The sequence below is a fragment of the Phoenix dactylifera genome, chromosome 8, assembly GCF_009389715.1.
Source record: "Phoenix dactylifera cultivar Barhee BC4 chromosome 8, palm_55x_up_171113_PBpolish2nd_filt_p, whole genome shotgun sequence".
Classification (NCBI taxonomy): Eukaryota; Viridiplantae; Streptophyta; class Magnoliopsida; order Arecales; family Arecaceae; genus Phoenix; species Phoenix dactylifera.
The window spans coordinates 26,254,535-26,269,283 of record NC_052399.1 but is presented as its reverse complement, the minus strand read 5'-3'; the positions used below and the strand labels follow the sequence as shown (position 1 = coordinate 26,269,283).

Sequence of the window (14,749 nt, the reverse complement as noted above, 5' to 3'; positions counted from 1 at the left end):
CCATATAGGAAGCTTTAAGAAGCATTAACAAGATGCCTCACACCTCACACCTCAAATCCACTCAATCCAATCCAAAAAGAAACTCCAGACTCCACACTTCTAGCTATCGAGATGAGTGCATAGCACATGCCTCATGCTGGGGTCTAATCTGAATCGGTAGTCAGAAAACTATAGCTTTTCTCAAACCTTCAAATGCAACTGCTTGAAAAGAAAATTTTACTACTGGTGGGTCCCCAGACCAAGTACACTTTTGTCTCCCATGAGGTAGCAGCTCCAACGATGATCCAATCAATCTCAATTGCTTGGCTAGCAAGTCTGGGTTTTCAGTGGAACACTTGGAAAGACTCAAGGGAATCTTGGTACGGAGTTTAAAGACAAAGGCACAATTCCAGTGGGTCCAAAATTAAGAACAAATTTGTTTCTCACTTGATGGCAGCATTGCAGTGCACCAATCAAGTTCCATTGCTTCGTGAGCAAGGTGGCTTGGAACTTTAGTGCGGAACTTAGGGAGGACCCGGGGGGGAATCCTGGTACGGAGTCCACGGAGATAAAGCACGCCGGGACTGATCTCACCCTGCTCTCCTAAAATTTGATGTGCATTGCACGAGCGCTCTTGTTGCACGCTCGAATACAATTTCGCTGAGGTCAGATGTAGTTTACGAAGAGACCTTGAGATTTGTATAAAAAAAAAAGAGACCTTGAGATTATCCCCTCGAGAAAAAATAAAAAAAGGCTTTGAGATTATTGCATGGCTATCTAGATCAGTACTACATGATAGGTGGATAAATAGGTCTGTTTGAGATCACACCAAAATAGAAATTATATTCAAAAAGTGTTCTATGAAACAAATAACTGGATATGTATGATCTCCAACGATACATTATTATCAAAACTGAAAATATAAAATATTTATTGTTTATAGAGTGTAAATATAATGATATTGCCTGTAAATATATTGTTTATAGAGTGTGCCTATATACATTATATCTGATAATTGCTTATATGTTCTAGTTAACTAAATCAGTAAAGTTTTGATCTTACTTTTTGTACATCTAGATGATTAACTTGCCTATACTTTTTAAAATGCTAGAAAAAAGTTTTTCTTAGCAGATGTTCTTTTCTTTTGTATTTAGAATTTTTCTTAGCAGATGATTAACTTGCCTGTAAACTAAAGTAGCATTAGAATTTGTTATCCACTTCTACAATGCATGCAAAAATCAATTAGCAGATGTTCTTTTCTTTTGTATTTAGAATTTTCTTTTAACATATAAGATTTGATGAAATGAATCAAGGCTTGCAAGTTAAAGCAAAAATTTATCTCTATGTGGTGCTTTAATTTATTGCCAACACCAAAAAAAAAAAGAGAAAAAAATGACCAACATGTTTAAAGATGGTCAAACTTGATATCAATATGCTCAACAGAGTTAGAATTATATATTATGCAGCTATCAATTTATTAAATTGAAACTAAGGATTCAGATGCCGCTCTATGCTGAATGTGTTATACTATGCTAGGTCGGTGCTTGCACGGCACATTCATCTGTGCTATGATACTTTGTGCATCGCAACCTATCGTGATCTTGTTTTTTTATTAATTTATTTTTATTGAAGAACTTTAAAGAGCTAGAATACTGGTTTCTTTTATAATTCCACAAAAATTACTGCCTCAGTGCCCTTTAGTTGTTTTTCTATGCATAATTCCTATATAAAAATCTTTATGAAAGCTAGCCACTTAAATTGTATGGCTATCAGGAATCCTTTTGGCACTCAATGATTTCTTAGATTCCTGATCCGCCTCAAATATATCCAAAAAAGATATCATATTAAGCTGTCAAGCTTATGATACTTCAAAATAATCACATCTCTTATGAGTTATGACTGCGTCTTCCATTTTGTATGTTGGAAGCAAACTTCTTATTTTTTGCAAGATTGATAGATTGTCTCCATAAGAGATGCCTCATCAAAGCTGACCTCCTCCTTGCTCTCACTCTGCTTCCTTGCCCGAACCTGCGAACCACCGATGCCTGCCTCATCCTCACGGTCTTCACTGCCATACATTGGGAGTCATGGTGCAAGATTGACTTCTTCATAGAAGTGGTCTTCCAACCTAGAGAGGTGTAAGATAACAGGGGAAATTTCTCTCTTATTTCTTGGTGTCTGTCTTTTTCTGATGTTTGATGGCTTTATAGCTTGATTGCGGGACTCTCGAAGATGCACTGATAACTCATTGCCAGCCAAACAAAAACAAGAATGTTCGGTCTTGGATACCTATTTCAAGAAGCATGAAGAAAAGACTCACGGCTGAATGTTAGATATGGATTTAGAGTCAATAGAAAGCAGAGCATTTGAGAAACTAGTCATGGACTCGTAATCTACTAATACTTGAGCAATGATTCCTAGCTCATTTAGAATCCCTTGTACCATAAAACTGAGGATAAGACTGTGAATTATTGTAACAAGAATTTTGTATCATAAAACTCTTTCTAGATCAATAAAATATACTAGCCTTGAATGCTTCTTGGCTCAGTCTTCAAGCTAGTTTTCGGGTCTTATTTTTGTCAAACTAGCTTTAATGCATACCAGCTTTCTTTAAAGAGGGATTTTGCGAATAATTTAATGATATGATTATCTTTGTTTAATTTGTTATCAAGAAATGTTCTAATTTGATTTCTCAAAAATATTAAGGACATATATTACCATATAAGAATTTGACATGTTCAAGAAAGTTTTTGGGTATTGACGATATTTTGATACGTCACTGTATGAAACATTCACCCAACATGCTGGTCCCATGTTAGACTTTATTACGTTGGACAAGCATAGATTAGAATCTACGTTGGCATGGCACGTTTATTATAGTATAAACAAAACAAATTACGAAGACTCTTCGTTGACTCCCAACCACTGTGAATGAATACTATGTCGAAACACCACTTCACGAGACAGCCATCACAACTCTCTCATTGGTTGGACACCGGAGTCGAAGCCATTGCTTCGAAGTGAAGCATAGAATCAGGAATCCCCTCACCACCAGTTGCCATTCACCGCGGCACTATCGACTTGGCTTGAGCGATGGAACCGTGTGGGCCCGCCGCTCGCTTCATTGGGGGCTGCGGTTTTCGGAAACATAAGCGAGCTTTAAAACCCTCAAGTCATTGATCTCTCTCTCCCCCGCTTCCCTCCGCGCCCAAGGCTGAATCTTTCTTTTCGGGAAGTGGTGGTGGTTAGAATCGTTATTTCTTTAGATAAAGAAGAGATTTTTAATTACAGTAGTTCGTTTAGAGAGCAATCTTTGTTAAATTCTGATGGGTTGATTCTTTCTCTCTCTCTAATCTGTGCAGCAGCGACGGGAAAGACCTAGGAGCACTGGAAATCAAGCAATTCACAGTAAACATTTTCTTTGTGATTCTTTTTTTGAATGAGTTCTGATTCATGCTTCATTTTTCTTTGTTTATTTGTTTTGGTAAACGCTTGAGATGATATGACGAAGTTAACATGGAAGGTGTTTGCTTGAAATTAAGGGCTATCAGGGATTCATGAACTAGCTTGATATTTGATGGCTGCCATAGTTCTTGTGCTTTTACTTTATTTGTTTATTTTTGTTAGAAAAAAGTGGGATGTCCGAAGAATTATGTTTTATTCTTTAATCTTTTTTTTTTCTCAGCTTAGATCAGTGTGGATATTTGAAATGATGTCTCATTTTGTAGTCTTAATATGCTTCTATATCTTCTTTCACGTAGCTTAAAAGATATATTGCTAACGGATTAAGTAGTCTTGGAATTCTTGTTTGAATCTACATGTGCTTCTATAGTAATCATTAAGTTGGTTATAGTGATAATATGATGCTGCGCGTTATTATAAAATTTGTGAAGCTAGGTAAAGGATTAGGCAATTGTCACGTAATGCCTGACCTTAGCCCCTTAGAGTATCATGCTTGATGACTTTTTTTTTTAATTTTTTTAATGTGTTGGTGGCCTTTAGCTTCTTTTGTTTTCCTTGTTATTTCAACAGAAGTATTATAATCAAGTCTGAAAATCTTCAAGGGGTTTTAAATGGATATCAGTGAAAATCATTGCAGATTGATTCTCCTAGATCACTTATTTGTGATTCTTTAGTATGTCATAGTTAGAAAATAAGGGAAGTCTCTATTTGCGTAAAATGATGTCTTGGTTATAGCTGCTAGAATGTTTGGAATATTTGTTAAGTTATATCTATGGCACATCTGACAGTTAGCTGATCTTTCCATAGTTTTCCGTGTTTTCTCCATTTTGTTAGTTTCAGAAACTCTTATTTAGTCTGAGTAACATTAGCCTATATTCAACGAGAAAAATATTTCGTAGCTTGAATATAGAAATTTCCTCGAACTTGAAAATGAACATTTCTTCTATATTCAACTTTTTTTGCCTAACATCCCTCTTTTAGATATAACTTAGAATTTTCAGCAATAGTACTCTTTCATCCACATTTAAGTACTGATCAGACAAGTTATGATGGAAATTAAAGCATAACCATGTGAGCCTTTTCTTGGAGGTTCAAGTACTTACCGTTGTTGTGATGCCAACCCTTTTTACCTAGTAAACTATATTCCAGCAATTTAAATGTTAACATAAGGTTCTCTTATGTCTACAGTAGTTCTGAATTCAAGGGGTATTGTTGCATGTCATACTACTTCAAGAATGGGAAGCAAGACAATTAATATCCATGGATTCCCTACAACTGCAACTGCCCCAAGTGTAAAAGAATTTCTGGAGGTGCATACAGGCAAGGGAACCATATATGCACTTAAGTTTAGACTTCCCAAATATGTTACAGCAAAATCAAGAGCATATGCAATAGTTCAGTTTATAGCGAACAAACATGCTGAGTCTATAGCATGTAAGCGCCTTGTGTGGGTTGATGGTTTTGTGTTGAAGGTTCGACATATGGAACGTGACATTGTCCCTAAGCCGAGGACCTCTTTATTTGTTCTTGAAAATACGACAGTGCATTTTGGCTCCCCAGTTTCACAAAACAAGTTCTCTGTCCTCTGGTCTCCAAAGGATGTCAGAGTTAATTTTGGTTTCAGTATGAGAAAAATATACTTTTTCCTAGTGCAGGGAAGCCATTCGTATAAATTTGAACTTGCTTATGAGAGCATATGGGAAATACAGCTGCACCACTCATCTACTAAATATTTGCAGTTTCTCTTGATTCAGGTTTGCTTCTGTGAACCATTTTTACATTTTTTAACTCTTTTTACCTTATTTTACTTAATAGTGGAGATGCTTCAGAACTAAGTTATAATAGTGCTAATGCCATGGATAAATACATATATACATTCTTACATGGATGGATAATATGTTTATATCATTATTGCCTGAGCTCTAACCTTACCATCTCTGTATATTTGTTAGCTGCTTGTAATTTGTGGCTCTTTCATCGGTAAAACTGCGATACATTTTTGAAGTTTTGTAATGATAAATCATGAATGTTTTTCCTATTTCAGTCTATAAAGCAAAATAAGAATGCCATCATGGGAGCTTTTCTTCCCTTTATTAATCTTAAGAATTAGAACTTTCATTTGCGTATTATACATGCTTCCATGCATGTGTTCGTATCTTTATGTACTTGTGTGCATGCATGTGGATGGATTGTTAATGCATGCATATGTGTGTATTTACATATATATGTCAACTATCTGCTATCCCCCAAAAGTTTAAGCTGTTAGGGAAGGGGTCGACAATGTATATCTGGCTTTAATACGTACATACAACATATAAACACATATCCATACATACAAATCGGCTTATGGATGAAAATATGTACAAACACCGCGTATATGCATATTGGCCATGTGCATAATTATGTTTTGGATAGGAGATGTTTACAAACACCATTGATTGCCTAAATACCATTTTTTGATTAAATTAAGGAAAAGGGAGTGTGCCCAAAAAGGCGACCATGTAGGCTAATGCTGACACATTTGGTGCCTGATTAAATTTCAAGGATACCTTTTTTACCCTTAAGTGCTTGGTAGTCTAGGAAGTGTATTAAGGTAATCTAGGTAGTCTATTGCCCAGTTCCTTTCCTGCCATATCCTGGTTTTTGTAAGCTGGACTACTGAATCAACTGCTAAATCAAGTTCAACAGCTACACCTATTGACTCCTACCTTTTTCCCTTCTGTTTTTTCCTCCTTTTTGATGTGACAGTAATCAAGGATTAAGACTTCTCTTCTGCAACCGGATTAATGCACATCTACACCATGGCGTTGATCAATTAGAATATAAGTTCCCCAACCGCCATGAGAATTGACATCTACGCCACCACCTCTAACCCGGCAAAAAACCCCTCAATCTTGCTATAAGGTCTGCTTTTTCAACTTTTTCCATTGCTTAGGCATCCTTAACGCTCTTACTGCCCTCATTAATGCCTCCATTCACAGCCTTCTTACTATGTTGATCTAACAACACCTTGTTGTCCACAATGACCCCAATAATGCTATCATTGGAGGTGGAGAATGGGATAGTTGGAGGTGTCCTGGAATCCAAAGTAGAAAGGTGGATGTCAAAGCTTCTGTTGATATGCGTCCACTAGGGATGTATGAAAAAGGAGCATGGGTCTAGGTGCTGATTTTGATTGGTTGCAGGGGGCTGGGCAGTGTTGGCTATGGGAGGTAAGTTGTATAGGGTTGAGATGGATAAGCTGGGGCATGGGGAGAGTGGGTGGCCCAAAGTGGGGGAGAGAGGAGGATGGAGGAATGAGGAATGGAGGGCCTGAGCTTAGGAGACATGGGAAAAAAAAGGGGCGACATTTTGGATCTTAGTATTAGTTTTGTGATATTCCTCTAGCATCCAGGGGTAAAGCCATGGTATGTTGTATTGGCCTGAACCGGGTGGTACGGGGCATACCGTACTGATTCGGTATCGGTACGCATTACGGGTGGCGTACCAATACTTGGTACACCAAAAAAATTCTGCACTGTACCATACCGATATGGTACCAGTGTGGCACCGATATCGGGTTCGATATCGAGACGGCGAACCTTGGGCAAAACATTATTAAACTTGGCCTATGGATTGTGTTTCAGCATTTTGTGTAGCTAAAAGATGTCCAGTAATTGCTTCCAAATCTCTCAAAATTAGCCCTTGCTTCATAGCATATATGAGCATGCCTGCATGCGCTAAACCTTTTAGCAAAGGTGCCTTACCTGTTTCTTATCTCCCTCTCCCTCTCACACACACATACACTTCCTAAGTGCTTTGTAACTTTATTTCTTTTGTGGTTCATGTTCTTCTTTATCTGCTCCTTTATTTTTTTTCTTCAATTATCTTTTCTTTTAGTTAGCAATTGTACAGCTGTTCTAGTTATACTGGTGTTTATTTCTCTAATTAGTACTCAGAATATAATGTGGTTGGCTATGAATCCTTCTTTGTCTTTCTTATATTATCCATGTTTGTTTTCATGGAAACCAATGATCTAATCAGAAATCCAGCATCAGAAATAGTAGGCCTCTGATGCAGATATTTTGCCTTTTAGCCTTGTAGAGTACTTTATGCCCCAAGCGTGATGCCTCTTTTGTCTTTCTTTTTCTATCTAATTGTTAATGTGGTTACTGAACTACAGGTGGTAGCTGCTCCCAAGGTTTATGAACTGTCCCTTCGTAATTCAGGTCTTCTGCATGAAGATCCAGAATACAATTACTTTAAAGACCTTCCAGATGATCAGTGGGTCAGGACGACAGATTTCTCCCCATTATGTAGCATTGGACAATCTTCTGCTTTGTGTTTGCAGCTGTCGTATGACTGTGATCTTCCAAATATACGTGACTACTTTCCCTTTTATAAGGAATTTGAAGGTCGTTTTGACTTGGAGAGAGGCTCTTCCTACTCTCGCAGCTTGGATCTAGTCCCCATTGTGGAACCTCGCCCAAGGATTGAGGTTCCATATAAAATTCTCTTCAAGATTAATCATATGGTTCAGAATGGGACACTCTTTGGGCCCACCCTTGATGGAAAATTTTTTGGGCTGGTCAGTCCTCAGTTTATCCGTATCGATTATATAGAATGCGCCATAGAAGAGATGTATCATTCAAAAAGCTCCTTCTTTGATCCAGCAAATTGGCTCACTAAAAAGTACTTGAAACTTAAAAGATCCCTCCGCCTTCCAAAATCACCTAGCATATCTTTGGATGCTGGCTTGGTTTATGTTTACAGGGTGCAAGTGACCCCTTCCAAAGTATACTTTTATGGACCCGAGGTTAATGTGTCCAATCGTGTGGTGCGCCATTTTTCTGAAGATATAGAAAATTTCGTTCGAGTTTCTTTTGTTGACGAGGATTGGGAAAAGATGCATTCAACAGATTTGTCATCCCGATCTGGTTCTGCAGGAAATGAAATGCATACTGCCCTTTACAGGAGAATACTGTCAGTACTGAGAAATGGCATAACTATTGGTGATAAGAAGTTTGAATTTCTTGCTTTCTCATCTAGTCAGTTACGGGAAAATTCTGCATGGATGTTTGCTTCGAATGAAAGATTAACTGCAGCTGCTATCAGAAAGTGGATGGGCGATTTCCATGAGATAAGAAATGTGGCTAAATATGCTGCTAGGCTTGGTCAGTCTTTTAGTTCTTCTACTGAAACTTTAACTGTTGACAAGCATGACGTTGATGATATTCCTGATGTAAGATATGGAAAATATGTTTTCTCTGATGGTATTGGGAAAATATCTGCTGAATTTGCAAAGAGAGTGGCCATAAAGTGTGGCTTAAAAAGTTCAACTCCATCAGCCTTCCAAATTAGATATGGTGGTTATAAAGGTGTTGTTGCTGTTGATCCAACCTCATCGAAGAAGCTATCCTTGCGAGAAAGCATGCGCAAATATAAATCAGATAACACGAAACTGGATGTCCTTGCATACAGCAAGCATCAGCCATGTTTCCTCAACCGTCAGTTGATCACTCTTCTTTCAACATTGGGAGTTAGGGATTGGATTTTTGAAATGAAGCAAGAAGAAGCTGTAAATCAATTGGATAAGATTTTAACTGATCCAGTAAGGGCACAGGAAGCAATCGAGCTTATGCCCTCAGGAGAAACAACCAGTGTTCTTAAAGAATTGCTATTGTGTGGTTATAAGCCTGACTCTGAACCTTTCCTTTCAATGGTGCTCCAAACGTTTAGGGCATCAAGGTTGTTGGAACTGAAAACGAAGTCAAGAATATTTATTCCAAAAGGAAGAGCAATGATGGGGTGCTTGGATGAAACTAAAATCTTGGAATATGGGGAGGTATTTGTTCAAGTTTCTTGTACTGGAAGAATGCAGTTCCACAATAATGGTCTCTTTGTGTATGGTGGAAGTGAATCAGACCATCATACTGCTGTGCTGAAGGGGAAAGTCGTCGTTGCTAAAAACCCCTGCCTCCACCCTGGTGACATCCGTGTTTTATCTGCTGTTGATGTTCCAGATCTGCACCATATGGTTGACTGTGTTGTTTTTCCACAGAAGGGGAAAAGGTACACTATGCTTAGAATTTGCATTTGGAGTTTGCTTTCAATCTATTAGCTAGTCTAATCCAGAAAACCCTCTTCTATATCTAATTTGCTTCAAACTTTTCCTCTGCTGGTTTGTGCTAAAGTTTTCTACCTTGAACTGCACATGAGTGTATGATAGTATCAATAATACGTACAGATTTGTTGTGATGAGATTACATATCTTTACTAGTTTTTTATTCTAAATCTTCTTTTTATGCACCAAAAATGATCCTTTCACAATTTCCTAATCGATGTATTGAGGAAAGAAAGCATTACAACTATATTGCACTCAAAGAAACCAACCATACTTGATGGTAAGTTATACTGTCGGTGATAATGATAGCATAAAAAAAAAGGGGAATCATTCACGTATATTATGTGTGTAATAATAAATGTTTTTGCTAGTTGGAACTTGTGGCAACCAGGATGAAAATGCTGCAAGATTTTATTCACGGAAGATATTTATTCAAATTCTTGCACTACCCATCGACAAACTTACAGTTAGAATTCAAAGAGATGTATAGTGGGTTATGTTACTAGAATATGAAGTAGCGCTGGTTGATGAAAGGAGGATAAAATAAAATGTTAAATGCAATGGAGGAATGCTTGGAGATTAGAAACCAAAAATATTAACAAAAAACGCCTCAATTATAATGGAAATGAAAAGTCAAAAATAAGAACCTGGTCAAAATTGCTGGCAGTTAAATTTCCTCGAAATTAATGGTAGGTAGATAACAATTTTAGACTTGCTTTGTTGTCTTGAAGCTGTCATGCAAAAGAGAGAGATGAAGACATATCTAGTGAAACTAACAAATTGGAGAGGCTCAATGAAATTGAAGTGGAGCCGGAAGCAAATGGCTTTATAATAGCATGGTCTCACTCACCTGTGTGCAACAGGTAGGGTGGACAAAATGACCTTGAAGACATTAGTAATACTAGACTCTAGCTGGAGAAGATATTGCCACTTCGCTAGAAGAGTGCCATACCAAACAAAAGCATAATGGCACAGAAAATCAGTGGAACAAGCATATAGTGAGGGTGCACCAATTAGGAAATATGAACATTTGTAGTTCTAGGAACCTGAGTTCCAAGTAGTCTTAGAATTGGCATAGACTTCAAAGTATACGGTTTGATACATGACAAAGTTGTGTCAGAGTTAAACTATGGATAGCTTGTTTCAAAGTGATTTAAAGGGATGACGATATGATTCTATTTGCCCAATCTTTAAGTCTTTTTGTGAGTTTTCTCTGGTGTAATGTCAGGTTATTTATTTATGTAATGCTGGTGAATCCTTTTCTAGTGCGAAGTATGATTTTTCAGGGGTTGGTGTGGTGGCCTCCTCCAATGTGTGAATCTCTCTATCTTTCAGTAAGTCTTGATTTCTATCATGAAGTGCTTGAAACAATTAGTGCTTTATCTAGTTACAGGAAATTTGACGAACTAGTGTTGGATAATTACAATACGGAAGTAAATATATTAGTAAGGAACATAGCCTCATAAATACATATATTCTTGCATGTGTATGGAGACATGTATATACATAAATAGATACATAAAAACTCGCAAACAAAAGCAATTTGGCAATACTCCTTGCACATGTCCTTATAATACTCGACATCCTGGTTTTCAGAAATCCATTGATATAATTGCATATAATTTATACAATATAATCATGTACAATTTACAGCTCTAAAATGTGCATTTGCTGTGTATTTTGTACCACATTGACATTTCTGAGAAGTGGACTTGAAGCAGTTAAGAACATGAGGATCCTTGAATGTTGCTTTTGATTAATTACTAGCGTATTGGTTATGATTTAATCATATTTCTTCTAATAGGCTCATGCTGATCTTGTTTCATGGTTTGAATAATTATCTGTATTTATATGTATGTGTAAAGTTATAACCCATTTGGGGTGACCCATGTGTAATATCATTGTTATCAGCTGCTCCCTACTATAGTCTGGATAATAAACTATTTGTGTATTATTTTCTTCTTTCTTCATTTATTTGTAATTCGTATTCATTTATTTGATCCAAATATTTCAGAGCATGCAGCCAGTCACATTATAGAGTTCTAGCCTCATCCTTATTATTAAGTCTTCTACGTTGAAATCTTTAGTTTCATATAATTAATAGTTTCCTGTTGATAATATGAACCTTGCAGGTTTTGATTTATTATTAAACAACTAGTGCCAAAGGACGGTCTCGAAGATACATAAGGGGATCTTTACATGACTTTGATCTTAAAGCTACTTTCATCAACAGTGCATTATCACTAAAAGTATAGGTTACTTAGATTTTCATATTAGATGATGTTGACAAAATTTATCTTCCCAGATTGAGGGTTTTCATTTATTGATTATTTAGATATTCTGTTATGCATGTACATGCTTCCATTTTCTTCTTTTGCAACTCTTGCTAATTTAATATCTCATAGAACTTACAGATTTGTGACCTGGGTGTCACCGGTTAGAAGTTAGAAGCACGGAATCAGCCTCGCCTCTCATGGGGGGAAGATTGTGTACCCTAGACCCCACAATGGTGGGAGCTTCATGCATGGGGCTGCCCTCTTATAGAACTTTCAGATTTCACAGTTGATAGTTTATATGCACAATATATACTTAATGCATGCTATTTGGATCCTTCTGATTAACTGGCACATGCAAAAGGTTTTTCTGAGTACAAATAATCATAGCATTTCTTGATTTTGTTTGCTGTTATTTTCAGGCCCCACCCAAATGAGTGTTCAGGGAGTGACTTGGATGGGGATATATACTTTGTGAGTTGGGATGCTGATCTCATTCCTCCTCGTGAAGTCACACCTATGGATTACACTTCAGCACCAAGTGAGATCTTAGATCATGATGTGACAATTGAGGTAATACTTTCTAGTCGTAAACATTCTTGCAAATATTCAACTTTCTTTGTACCAAAAAAGTATTGCAACTTTCTAATAGTTCTCCATTTTATCATTTGATCTTTTGTTTTCTTAGTGTCTCTTGAATTATATCTAAAACTGTTTATGCAGGGGAATAAAAAGAGCATGTATTCAATATATATGGAAATAGCTGAACTACCAAATAACTAATCCAAGATTGTGGTTTTTCCCAGCTTAATTGTATGGAATACTTCTAATATTTGTTTCCCTTCCTTGGGAATACTTCTAATACTTTCCTGCTCACCTCTTTCCTTTCAATGTAGTGGAGTCCTTATTCTAGGTAGCTTCTTGTATAAACCATCAAATGCTGTTAATTGCAGTACCGCCTGATTTTTGGACTTCTAATGTAGATTAACATACTTAGGCACTCTTCAACAAAGAGGAAAAAAGGAAAGATCGACTGATGTTGCCTGCATGCACTAAGTACCCCATGAAGCAGTTCCATATTCCATCTTGCTTGGAAGCTTACAAGAAAAAAAAGATAATCTCAGATTAATCCAAGGGACTTTCCCTTTTGCCTTTATTTCTTGTCATCAAATGAATAGTGTTGGCAGATATATGCATTTACTTTATATATTAAAACGGTGAACCTAAATGGTACATATTATTTCTGTTGCATCAGCTATTTGATTATTCACCAATCTTCTGACTATATGTCTTTCTTATCTCGTGATGATAAAGCACTTCTTGCCTCTTTAACATTTATTTTCAAGATGTAAACAAGGTGAAATTCCATATCATGTTAATATGAAATGCTTTATGTCAGTTAAAGTTAAATTAGTCAACATCCGGGGCAATTTACCTGCCTTTTCTAGTCTTTGTTTTTTCTTTATTTTTTGAGAACAATGGTGGGAGGCTGGGAGCACTACCAGTCCAGAACTACCATGTTGATCACTTGGGAAAATACCTCAACACCAGAAAATGGAATCTTCTCCCAGTGGAAGAGGGATTCAGCATCTACAGTATTGCTTTTTCTTGTTCTCCAACGGTCATCTTTCTGGACATATATGTAGCATCAATATGGAGACATCTCCAGTATTTTTGCTGGCCATGCATAATTAGGGAGAAAAAACAGTTGATTCCTATGCAAATATTTTGAAACTTGTTATCATAGAATACATTATTGCTAATAATGTGTATGCTGATGTGATATAGGAAGTGATGGAGTACTTCACCGATTATATAGTCAATGACAGCCTCGGAATTATCGCAAACGCCCACACAGTCTTTGCGGATAAGGAGCCACGCAAAGCTGAGAGTGAGTCCTGCATAGAGCTTGCAAGACTCTTTTCTATTGCTGTTGACTTCCCAAAGACAGGAGTGCCTGCTGAAATCCCTACTCATTTACATGTCAAAGAGTATCCTGACTTCATGGAAAAACTTGACAAAGTTACCTATGAGTCGAAGGGAGTAATAGGAAAGCTCTTCAGAGCAATCAAAGACCACACATCCCATTTGGGCCAGATAAAGGCATTTACAAAGGAGATGGCTATGAAATCGTATGACCCTGACATGGAAGTTGATGGCTTCAAGGAGTACCTTGATGAAGCTTTTTGGTTCAAGGGGGAATATGATTTTAAGTTGGGGAACCTGTTGGAACATTATGGAATAAAAACTGAGGCTGAGATCCTTAGTGGGAGTATAATGAAGATGTCAAAGACCTTCACTAAGTACAAGGATGGTGAGGCAATTGGATTGGCACTTAGGTCATTGAGGAAAGAAGCTAGAGCATGGTTCGATGAGAAGCGCATCGATTGTGAGGATGAAGATGATGTCTACGCTAAGGCATCTGCTTGGTATCATGTGACGTACCACCCAGACTACTGGGGTTGCTATAATGAAGGCTTGAACAGGCCTCATTTCCTGAGCTTTCCATGGTGTGTCTATGACAAGTTGACACTTATCAAGAAAAAGAAGATAAGCATGCGGAAGTATGAAACTGAGTTATTCTCACTACATCATCAAGTCAAGAGGAGCCTGCGAATGAGCTGAGAAATCATGAACGTGATTTCGTGGTTTCGGCTGGAAAGAAAGCTTTCTGCATAGAGCGCTGTTGCACTGAATAACAACTGAATGTTAGCTGTTTCATTTTTGTGATATTTGACATGCTTTGTGGTGGTCTATTTCAATCTATTACAAATATGTATATATTAGTTGCACCATATATATGAATTGGCTTTTGCTCCCAAAAATATATTTGTGAATTTTCTTCTTCAGCAAATATGGCTGTTGGTTAAGACCATTCATCTTTACTCTTTCCTGGAGAAATGAATGGACGCTTTTCTTATTTGCAGCTTCC

General features: G+C 37.2%; 1 protein-coding gene across 2 annotated transcripts; it reads left to right on the top strand.

Moving 5' to 3' along the window:
• The first annotated feature begins 3,048 nt into the window (after positions 1–3,048).
• Positions 3,049–14,749, top strand: LOC120111660 (probable RNA-dependent RNA polymerase 1). Of its 2 annotated transcripts, none has more exons than XM_039129391.1 (6): positions 3,049–3,223; positions 3,345–3,387; positions 4,630–5,195; positions 7,604–9,492; positions 12,240–12,390; positions 13,606–14,749. In XM_039129391.1, the coding sequence occupies exons 3-6, from the start codon at positions 4,677–4,679 to the stop codon at positions 14,440–14,442; spliced, it is 3,396 nt and encodes a 1,131-aa protein (XP_038985319.1). In that variant the 5' UTR covers positions 3,049–3,223; positions 3,345–3,387; positions 4,630–4,676; the 3' UTR covers positions 14,443–14,749. The 2 variants fall into 2 exon arrangements, with proteins under 2 accessions (XP_038985319.1, XP_038985318.1); XM_039129390.1 differs by having other exon boundaries at positions 3,050–3,223; positions 3,342–3,387.

What these genes read in the sequence shown, in the direction of transcription:
- LOC120111660 (XM_039129391.1), top strand. Translation starts at nt 4,677, where the DNA reads ATGGGAAGCAAGACAATTAATATCCATGGATTCCCTACAACTGCAACT. An exon ending in TTTCCACAGAAGGGGAAAAG is followed by an intron (nt 9,493 to 12,239) that starts GTACACTATGCT and finishes TGTTATTTTCAG; the next exon opens with GCCCCACCCAAATGAGTGTT. An exon ending in ATCATGATGTGACAATTGAG is followed by an intron (nt 12,391 to 13,605) that starts GTAATACTTTCT and finishes GATGTGATATAG; the next exon opens with GAAGTGATGGAGTACTTCAC.